This window comes from Mastomys coucha, chromosome X (genome assembly GCF_008632895.1).
Source record: "Mastomys coucha isolate ucsf_1 chromosome X, UCSF_Mcou_1, whole genome shotgun sequence".
NCBI lineage: Eukaryota > Metazoa > Chordata > Mammalia > Rodentia > Muridae > Mastomys > Mastomys coucha.
In genome coordinates this window covers 13,905,694-13,917,396 of record NC_045030.1, presented here as the reverse complement: position 1 = coordinate 13,917,396, position 11,703 = coordinate 13,905,694, and the positions used below count along the sequence as shown (strand labels likewise).

Genomic DNA, 11,703 nt, shown 5'->3' with positions numbered 1-11,703 from the left:
ATAAAGAAAATATCTAATAAAAAAAAGACCTGTTTTATAAGGCTAACAAACATAGAATGTTATTTTTCTTATTTTAAAGAGTTCTAAGATGGGGGGGTGACAACACACACTTGAGATTATACACAGTTGGTAAAGTCTAAAGTATTTCTGACACTAAGTATTCAATATCTGTACAAAGAAGTAGACTACGGATATACACACAAAAAGGATTTGGGATGGTTTTAACTCTCACATACTTTTAAAGAAAAAAAGTTATATGATGTTAAAATCTAAAGTCTAGTGATACAAACTTCTGAAGTATGAATGTATAGTTGACACTGAAGAACAGTGAACATGATATGATGGAGTAAAAAAGGTAAATTATATTTAACCAATCCAGATGCCAATATGCCACTATTCTTTCTTTTACAGAGTAAACAAACATTCTAAATTATTAAAGTGACTTTACAGTCAACAGAAGGAGCTCTAACCTAAGTAGTTATTTATGATCCAAATTACATCTACTTTATAATAATCTCAGTATTTTATTCACGTTTCCTGGGAGCTTTTTTATGAGAAAGATATGTCCATCCCAGATTGGTCCTTCAAACTCATAAATCTCCTGCCTCAAGTATACTGCCATGCCCAGCTTGGAAGAAGCTTTTTCTTTTCTTTTTTTTAAACAAGATTTTTTTTAAATTTTTATTTTTTAAAGATTTATTTATCGCTCGCTCTGGCATAATTCACTGTAGCTGTCTTCAGACGCACCAGAAGAGGGCGGCAGGGCATCAGATCTCATTACTGGTGGTTGTGAGCCACCATGTGGTTGCTGGGATTTGAACTCATGACCTTCGGAAGAGCAGTCAGTGCTCCTACCTGCTGAGCCATCTCACCAGCCCCAGGAAAGTTATTATATAAGCCAAATGGGACAATACCATATATGTTGGTATTTCTATAAAAATATGAGTATTTGAATAATGGTATTGTTTCCAAATCAGTTCTGGTTCAGAATTTCAGATAAAAGGGAAATCATCAGAAACCATTAATTTTGGAATTAACTGTAATGAGAAGACTTATTGGTATGTATTATCTGATACTTTAAGTTCACAGTTAAGTCATAAAAGATTTTTGTTTCTATTGAAAATATATTGCAATGCCAATAATTAATATGAAGATAAAATTTCTAAATTTACCTTTTTAATGATACAACTAGATGCGCAGTGGTGGTGCATGCCTTTAATCCCAAAACTTGGGAGGCAGAGGCAGGTGGATTTCTGAGTTTGAGGCCAGCCTGGTCTACAGAGTGAGTTCCAGGACAGCCAGGGCAACACAGAGAAACCCTGTCCCCCAAAACCAAAAAACCCCAAAAAGATACAACTAAAAGAAGAAAAGGGTTAAATTGGTATGGTGGTTTGAATGTAGCATATGTGTAGCTTGGTCTTCATGTGGGTCCTTGAACAACTGCAGTGGGGGCCATCTATGACTCGAACTCTGTTGCCTGTCTTTGGAACCCTTTCCCCCAGCAGGGTTGCCTAGTTTAGCCTCAGTGGAAGAGGATGCAGTTAGTCCTGCTGAATGAGACTTGATATGCTAGGGTGTATTGGTAAAGTAGAGGGCTGCAGGGAATGGACATGACAGGGGGAAATGGGAGTGGGAGGGTGGGACTGGGAGAGAAGGGAGGAGGCTGTGACTAAATAACTAAATTGAATAAAAAAGTGAATAAATAAATAATGAAAAAATAAAGGATGAGAAGATGTGGCCTTGTTAGAAGAAGTATGTCACTGGGGTGGACTTTGAGGTTTCAAAAGCCCATACTAAGAAGAGAGAGGGAAGGAAGGGAGGGAGGCAGGGAGGGAGCGAGAGAGAGAGAGCACGGGAGCGAGCTACAGATCAGGATACCACTCTTAGCTAGCTCAAATGCTTGCCTGCATGCCACCATAATCTCTGCCATGATAAGAATAAACCTTTGAAACTGCAAGCAATTAATGCTTTCTTTCATAATAGTTGCCTCTTCCCAACAATAGAATAATGATTAAGGTAATTGGTGATGAAAAATTTTGAGTCCTTTCTACAATAAAAAAAAGTTAAGGTTAAGGATAGGTGTCCTGGAGAAATCTTAAGTCTTGATTATTTTCTATCTCCTGTGTTATGCAAGCTCATTATTCAATTAGTTTTGACGAAAATGATCTTTCTAGAATACAAATATCCTTTTAGAGTTGATGGAGTAAATCAGAAGTTTATTAGTTTATTAGTTATTAGTTTATTAGTTTGCCAGGAGATGCTTCATATATGTGCCCTTTTTCCTTTTCTACCCCCTTCTTCCTTGCTTTTACTCCATTCTTAAAATACTCATAGATGCATGATTCTAACATAGTTTGCCCACTCTTGACTACTTGCCATTAACATAGTCTGAACAGACCATTATGGATATACTGACATCAGTTTTCAGTCATGTAGATTCAGCGTTGAGTGTTACTTGCTGAAAGTTGTTTTTTACCTTTATCATTTCGATGTATTATCACAGCAGCATGGATTTATAATCTATAAAAGTTCCTGGACACTATGTTAAACTGACAGTTTCTTTTTAGTCATTACACCATGGTCTACCTGGGGGAGAAGAAAGCATATCTGGCTCTTCATTACTGTGTCACCATAATGCAGCACAGCCCTGGCTCATGGATGGTGTTAAGTGTATATACCTAAACATTGTCTTCTGATTTTGACACTAATGTTGACCTTGTATGAGGGGATGCTCTCCATTTGCACTAACCTGATGCACACAGACGTTACACTTATCACAGAATACCATATCATTCCCTTCTTCACTGTCTGGAGATCGGCACACATCACAGATCACATCTTCATCATATTCTATTCCTAGCCCTTCCACTGTCTCAATAGCATGGTTCATATTTTCATGGCAGTGGCGTTCCAGAACTTCTATTGTCTTTTCCATAAGAGTCTCATCAACTGGACCATAACCTGCATAGAAAAATATAAAATTGAAAAAAAATAAATCCTTGCCCATCTCCTGCTAAAACCCTAATCTATTTTTTTAAAGTTTTTTACTATAAGACTTTTCTGAACACTTTAATTTGTAGCATATTAAATCTCTTACTTCTTTGAACACAAATAACATATTATCAACAAATTAACTTCACTAAGAACACCTAACAACTATACCAGGAATTTTTCATATGATAATATAGCAATGAAGAAAATTCTAGGTAAATAAGTATATAGGAATATATATATATATATATATATATATATATATATATATATATGAAATACTGTTTTGTTTGTTTGTTTTTGTTTTTGGAGACAGGGTTTCTTTGTATAGTCCTGGCTATCCTGGAACTCACTCTTTAGACCAGGCTGGCCTCGAACTCAGAAATCCACCTGTCTCTGCCTCCTAAGTGCTGGGATTAAAGGCATGCACCACCACTGCCTAGTTGAAATACTGTTTTTAAAACCTGATTTTTTAAAAAAATCCAATACCATTGTCAATAACAAGTAGTACTAGAAACCTATTAGCATTCATAAAGATTCAAATGTAATTCTGAAATCATTCTTTTTATTCCTTTTTCTTTTTCTACTTTTATTTTTTTCCTCACCTTCCATACTTAACCCAACTGAAAGATTCAAATGGTTGATGTTGGTAAAAACTCAGTTCTCCTAAGAGACCAGTGACTTTGGGGGCAGTGTGTGTTGCGTGCGTGCGCGTACACACACACACACACACACACACACACACACACACACACTTTTCAAAATTAGTCATTATAAATAACTTTCAAATCTGCATAAACTACCTTTTTTATCTACTTATGAAGCAAAACATTTTCTCAGGCTTATTTTTCAGTCAATATATCATATATACATACATACATACATATATTCATATATGCATATACTTAGCTACATGTATATTACATACAGAGAGGTATATAGGAACAAAATGTATACTGTCTAGGCTGGGTAGGTACCCAAAGAACTCTGTATTCTGTTCATAGATATTTGCAATCCATGTTTTTTTTTTATTGCTGTGCTATTGACAATAGCAAGGAAATGGAATCTGCCTAAACAAATGTACAACTGATGAATGGATTATAAAAATAAAGTACATATAAACAACTTTATCAAGCCATAAATAAAAATGAAATTCATAAAAGAAGAGAGAGGTGTGGGAAAGGTAAAAGAATGTATGTGACTTGCAAACAGAAAGGGGAATACTCAGAATGAAAGGGTTTAGGCAGGTATGGGAAGTGGGGAGATGAGAGACTGGGGACAGGGTCAATCAAAATTAAGTATGTATGAAAATGTAATAAGTAAACTAGCTACCTTGTAAGCTAATTTTAAAAAGCAGAGTTACAGTGTCTAGTTATGAGAATTTGGATTCAAATTCCAACTTTATCTCATATTAGTTATGTAAACTTTGTTATCTTAATGTTCTTATATATAAAATAAGAATACCAAATTATTACCTTGTGAGAATGGGATATTTTGCTCATTGTTTAGTATGGTACCAGTATGTAGTCAGCATACACATTTAAAATTCTTTAATTTGAGCAAAAATGCTTAATTTAATGTTATTTTTAAAAGTTTAAGCTCTAAACTGTGTGACTACAATACCATTCACTCTAAGGAAAATCTCGGCACAAGGCAAACCCCCTCAGAAACTCTTCTAAGGGGCTACAGAGTTCAGTGGAGCAGAGCAGTTGTTCTTCCAGAGGACTCAGATCAAGCCCCAGCACCTACATGGTGGCTCACCATGATTCACAACTCCAGTTCTAGGATTTGATGCTTTCTTCTTGCCTTTGCAGACACCAGGCATGTATGTAGTATACACATAATGGCTGGTTTATGTGTTATCTTGACACAAGCTAGAGTCATTAAAGAGAGGAAGAGAGGAAGCAAGCCAGTAAGCAGCATTTCTCCATGGCCTCTGCCTCAGCTCCTGCCTCTAGGATACTGACTTGTTTGAGTTCCTGTCCTGACTTCCTTCAGTGATCAACAGCAATGTGAAAGTGTAAGCCAAATAAACTCTTTCCTCCTCAACTTGCTTTTGCTCATGGTGTTTCATCACAGCAACAGAAAATATAACTAAGTCAGAGGCAAAACTCTCATATACATAAAATAAAATTAATACATCTAAAAAACTTAAAAACTACAGTTTAAAGAAACAAATATCTTTATTTTTGAAATTTTGAGATCATAATATGTTCACATTACTTGCTTCCCCTTTATCCCTCCAAATCTTCTCATATACCCCTTCATATTCTCCTTCAAATTCATGATCTCTTTTGTTTCACTAATTATTGTTCCATGCATATGTACACACACACACACACACACACACACACACATATACACGCGCCTAAATATCATTTACTCAGTCTGTATAATGAAACTTGTATGCATCTTTTCAGGGCTAATCATTTGTATTGGATAACTAGTCATGGTACTCTTCCCTGAGGATATCTATTTCTCTTGTTCTCAGCATTCCTTAGTTGCCTGTATTTCTTTGTATGGAGTTGAATATGGTACAATAACTAAGTGTACAGTAGTGGTATGCATGTTGTGGAGGTAACCAATAGCTCTCTATTTATAAGAGGGGAACTATAAATGGCACTGGAAATTTAGCTAGTTATTCAGTGCAAGAAAAGTCATGGATATTGAAGGAGAACCTACAACCACTATTTTACTAAACCAGCAAATCTCTAATTACATTCTAAACATTTGTCCTTATACCCACAAATAAGTGTAGTCTCTACCCTTCATCAAGGGAACCTATCCTTTAAAGAGAGACCACTACAGAAAACCACAGGCAATCAAAATGCAGAGTTGTGGAGCCCAGCCTCAATGGCTATATATCTAGAAAATACATCCCAGAGGGAGCATAATGATCATAGGAACCAGAAGACCATAAAGTTTGCTATGAGGCTGTGTCTCCTAGTGATGTGAGAAGCTACACCCAAAAAATCTCACCAACATGACTACCTAAAGAGCTGCTGAACAAGGGATGACACACACAGATATGCTAAAGTAGACAGGGAAAAAGGCCAATGAGGTCTCACCCCTACACACATACAAAACACCTCTTCTAAGATTAAATGAAATGTGGTATCCTGGATGGGATCCTACACCAGAAAAATATATGTAGAGAAAAAAAGGGAAAGCCCAATAAAGTCTAGAACATCAGTTAAGAGTGATGGTACCCATGGTGGTTTCTTCATCATGGTAAATATATCACGGCAAAGAAATATGTTAATATTAGGGAAACAGAATATATCTGAGGTAAATATTTGTATTTTCTGTACTGAAAGTCCATTTTTTTCTGTAAATCAAACTGTTCCATAATAAAAAGTAAAATCCTCATCCAAAGAATATTAATTATAAAACATTAAACTTATAGGGCAGTTTTTTAATCAAAGGAAGCATTGTGATGATTATGTTATTTATGAATTCTATACACATGCAAAACCACACACTGAGGTACTTTCATTAGGTTGTCATACTCTGTCTTTGTCATACTCTGTCCCTCTTTTATTGCCTTGTCTGTGATTTATACTCTTAATTGGCCACCCACAACTCCTCTTAGAGGGCAAATAAAGAGAAAACAGAACATACTAATTTTAAGAGCCAAAACTAAGATTATGTTGCTGGCAGAGTAACTGCCATCACCATGCCAAAGAAGATTTAATATAATTTTAACTTTTTTATATATATTCATATACTAGCTTCAACATAGAAAACTTAAAACTGAGTTTAAAACTAAGAGATATTTTTCCATTTAATTCTGGGCAACAAAATTAGAAGCCTTCTATTAAAGGATGGTCAGAGTGACTTATCACTTGTAGCGGGTGCTGTTAAATGCTGTAGACAGACCTTTTCTCCAACATCTGGAAGACAAACCTCAACCTGTGGCCCTGCTCATTAATAAGAAAGCTTTTCAGGACTAATCCAAGAACAGGTTTCAGTATCTTTTTCACCAGAAGTCTAATCAACCATCACCACACTAACATTTAACATTACCAAATAACTTCATGAAATTTATGTGCCATTCATATCTGTACTATTACACTGAATTAAGGATAAAGGTCATTTAAATTTTATTATTCTATTTTAATATAGATTAAAATTGATATAGATAAAATATTACTATATTATATGTGCTTGAATAAATGCCTCATTTGATCAAAAATAGTAAGTGAAAGGGTGGATAAAAAATGAAAGAGGAAAGCAAGTTGTGTAGTGCTTTAACAACTTAAAAAAAAAAACACTGGTGAACTCAAAGCACAACTTACTTACAAAGAAAATAGCTTACCCATTTCTCCAAGGTCTTCATTGAGTTCCTGAAGCCAGAAGATGTCCATGTCATCTAGGTCATAACGGCATGTAGATGCTGCTAGCTCCAGGGTATTGATATAGCCAGCTTCTGCAGATTCTGGGCTGGAGCAACGGATATATTTCCGTGGCCGGACAAAAAGAATCTCCTTTACTTTTTCAGATATAATCCTAGAAAAGCAATAGAAAACATTGGCAACAATCAAAAAAATGACAGATTTCAGGAGCTGACAGGATAAGCCAAATGACTTTGGTCGTCCTGGAGAGCATGCTCTGCTTTGTACTTTGGGAGATATGACAGAACCCTTTCTAGAAGCAAATGATTCTGCAAATTCAGTTTCATCATCTGCTGTGAACTTATTGAATGATAATGATATGCTTTATTTACCTCCACATATCTGAGATCCTACTACCACTTATTCTAAGAAATGTTAATGTATTGTGTGTTCTTGGTCCAATAGTTACCAAGTATATTTATAAGGAAAAAATCTGGTAATAAGTATTATCTTCACAAAGGTAGCATTAATACATCTTAGGAAAACCCATGATTTTCTTCCATAGATAGTAGTGCAGAGCATCGGTTTTTTAGATATACACAAACATAACTTTGGGTTTTTTTTTGCCATTCATTTGTAAAGTGGTCTTGAAAAATTACTTAATTTAGATAAGGTTCTGTTTTGCTGCAAAAAAGTAGAGACAACAATAATAAATTAATAAAATAATACCAAACTGGTAATGTTATTATGCTTATATGAAATCAAGTATTTAGTATGGTATATGATAAAATCAGGTTTTGGTAACATTAGTGATTGCTATATTCTTATTATTTTCACTATGCAAATTAGTTAAAACAAAATTCAAGGTATTTCCTAGCATATATGAGAGCAGCCAGAGCAGAGGTCTGAGCCAGGGCAACATGATGGAATGAAAGATTCCTACTATTGCATCAACTTTTGCAGTGAGCCTGAGCAAATCCATAGTGCTCTTAATATTGAGGAACCCAAGGCAAGAAAACCAATCAAAGGAAAAAGTGAAAAAAATTCATGCCCACAACTTATTCTACAATTGATGGTTTAACAGATGAGGCACCAGAAAAATACAACCAGGAGGAAATCTGTATTATTATTTCCTGGTAATTTTAAAGAACAGAGTTACTTGGGGCAGTGGGGGTGGGGGGAAGGCTGACTCATGTTACATAAAATAATGAGAACAATTCCTCTGGGAAGATTTAAGAGTTAATTTAATTATAGCGTCATTATACATGTAGAAGGATTTTCAAGCATATCAATACATGTAATATATAGTTGATCATGAGTGTAGAGAGTAGATATTTTCTTCCAAGCATTCTTCCCAAAGCCCATGATTCCAAATAATTACTTTATTTTGAATAAAGTTAATAACTATATATTTGTACATCTAAATTTTTATATAATATGGATATTCAAAGCCAAAGCAGTAAATATTTGAGGAAAATGCAGAAACCTTAAGTATTAATTGAAGCTAAAATTTTGGGAACTGTATCCAGAGGCCTATTTCCAACTGAAAAGGATAAAACACATGCTCTCCAAAGACTTAAAATCAAATATACTGCACTTTTTTTGTGAATGGCCTTAGAAGGCAATTAAAAAATATTTGCTTTTTCCCCAAGATAAGTCTTTTTCTTAAAAAAAGACTTTATAGCTAATGATTCATCTTAAGAACTTTAAATTATACAAGGAAAATTTACATTATAAATTTTCTTGAATGAAGCTTATGTTTAAAAAGCTTCTGGAAGAACACAAAGGAGAATATATTTATAATATTAGAGTAGGCAAAGGTATTTTAAATCAAACACAAATGTCATCAAGCACAAAAGGAAAAGACTGAAAAAACATACATACTAAAACTCTGGTTACTAAAAGAGAAAAAAAAGTGATTCATGGGGTAGATAATATTTGCAACTAAAGATAGGCAACAAAGGGCTTACATCTATAATGTATATTAAAGTCTAACAAATCAATTTGGAAAAGAAAAATACTCCAATTAAAAATTAGGGGAAAGATTTAAGCAGACACTTCACAAATAAGGCTACATTATAGCAAATAAATAATATAAAGGCTCTCAATCTCATTAGTTACTACAGATATTTAAATCACAATCACTATTATTTATTTAAATGGATAATATTTAAAAGACTGACACAAAACTAGTCTATGAAGGTCTAAGTGATGGTAAGAAACTGAAGCAAATAGACCTATTGCTTCTGGCTTGGGCATGAACTGATTTAAGCCATTTTAGCAGCAGATGTTATAGTTACAAGGTATGTATTCAATATGAACAGACAGATGTCCTTTGACCTAGCAAATCTACTCCTAGGTATATATTTTAAAAAAATTCACAGATATGAAAGATAATGAAAAATGTTTGGCTTCTGCAATTGCTGGAAACAACCTAAATGCCTACTAAGGGTAAATGGATAAATAAACTGTGGCATATTCACACAATGAAATATGATGCGTGAGTGAAAATTTAATGAACTACTACATGCAATGGCATGGATGGATCTCACAAGCATAATGATGAACAAAACAATCCAGTCTCAAATGAATACATACTATAGGGTTCTATTTGTATGAAGTTCGAAAACTGGCAAAACTGTTACCTACGGTGAGGGAGGTCAGTTACTGGCAGGGAGCAGAAGAAAGGCTTCTGGGGTGTTGGTAATGTTCTATTTCTTGATCTGAGTGGTAGTTAAATGAATATGTTTAATTCATGAAAATTCATTCAGGTATACAATTATGCATTCTATATTTCTGAGTATATATCATATTTCAATGCAAAGTTTAGCATAATGATAATTAGAATGGTGATATCATCTCAGTCACTTTTCATTAAATATAATGAACTAAAGTCTGAATCTGAGGACTGAAACAGTAACACCAAATGTAAGAAAACACATGGGTAAAAGGTCAAATTAATGCAAATTTACAAGAAGTTGCTGAACTTAGAGAAGATCTGTAAAAATGTTACTTTGGGATTTTATTTTATTTTGGATTTTTGAGACAGGGTCTTACTATATTACCCTGGCTATCCTGGAATTTGCTATATAGATCATGCTCATCTTCACCTCGTAGAGATCCTCCTGTATCTGCTTCCTGAATACTAGAATTGAAGGCATGTGGTACCATGACTAGAGAATTTTTTTTTTTTTTTGAGACAGGTTCTTTTTTTCTTTTTAATTTTTTTTTTTAGATTTTTTAAAATTTATTTTTATTTATATTGAGTACATTATAGCTGTCTTCAGACACACCAGAAGAGGGCATTGGATCCCATTATAGATGGTTGTGAGCCACCATGTGGTTGCTGGGATTTGAACTTGGGACCTCTAGAAGAGCAGTCAGTGCTCTTAACCACTGAGCCATCTCTCCAGCCCTTGAGACAGGTTCTTGCTATGTTCCCTGCTTCAGCCTCCCAAAGGCTGGGATTATAGGTGTGTTAGCATCTTTAGCTTAGGACCTTTTAGAAACAGCTTCATTCACACACACACACACACACACACACACACATCTGGTTATCAAAAGACACTTAAGAGTGTCTTTTTGTTTTATTTGTGTATGTGACTGGCATAGCTTTAGAGCAGTGGTTCTCAACCTTTCTAACACTGAGACCATTTAATACAGTTCCACATGTGGTGACTTACAACCATAAAATTATTTAGTTGCTACTTCATAACTGTAATTTTGCTACTGTTATGAATCGTTAAGTATCTGTTATGTGACCTCTAAGGGGAATCATGATCCACAGGTTAAAAACTACTGCTTTCCTAAAGAGGAAAGCCCGGAATAATCCTTCTATGATTTTCTTTGGACTAGGTATAGAGACACTATCTTTGGCATCAGATCACTGACCAAATCAGCTAATGTTCACAAACCTAGAGATCTAAGTAATTCTGTCAGGACAAGGTAAGCCTAGATTTCAATTTAGACCCTTTAGTATTACTGAATGTTTCAGTAGCTTTCTAAGATGACAGGCGTTTGTTAAAGGACACACAACCATAGGTTTAGGGAAAGGTTTATTCACTTGTTCTTCAGACATGTATATCAGAGTGGCTGGAACAATACTAAGTCAGGTCCAAGTGGACACTGCTGTACCACTGAGGACTCAGTGAAAATGAAACTACAATTCTTTTCTGAACTAAAGCCTCCCAAAATGTCTTATTGACAGTGACCACTCATGGACTTTTCAATTGATCTAGATATTTGAAAGGTAGAGACTATGCTGTTTCCTAGTGAGGGTCTAGAATTATTTGTGAACAGTAGAAACTATATAAATATCACAGTATTATACATTTTTAAAAGATTTAAAGTGAGTATCTTAAAATTAACTATTAACTAA

At 34.6% G+C, this 11,703-nt stretch overlaps 1 protein-coding gene across 3 annotated transcripts in view; it reads right to left on the bottom strand.

The window, feature by feature from the left end:
- Jade3 (jade family PHD finger 3) overlaps positions 1 to 11,703 on the bottom strand; it is a 104,951-nt gene that overhangs the window by 30,663 nt on the left and 62,585 nt on the right. For 2 of the 3 annotated variants that reach the window (XM_031344645.1, XM_031344572.1), the window contains exons 7-9: positions 9,971 to 10,048; positions 7,310 to 7,500; positions 2,750 to 2,961 (exon numbers count right to left, since the gene is read on the bottom strand). In XM_031344645.1, coding sequence (XP_031200505.1) covers positions 2,750 to 2,961; positions 7,310 to 7,500; positions 9,971 to 10,048 — 481 coding nt within the window. The remainder of the gene's footprint in view (positions 1 to 2,749; positions 2,962 to 7,309; positions 7,501 to 9,970; positions 10,049 to 11,703) is intronic. The other variant, XM_031344715.1, reaches the window with a different exon arrangement.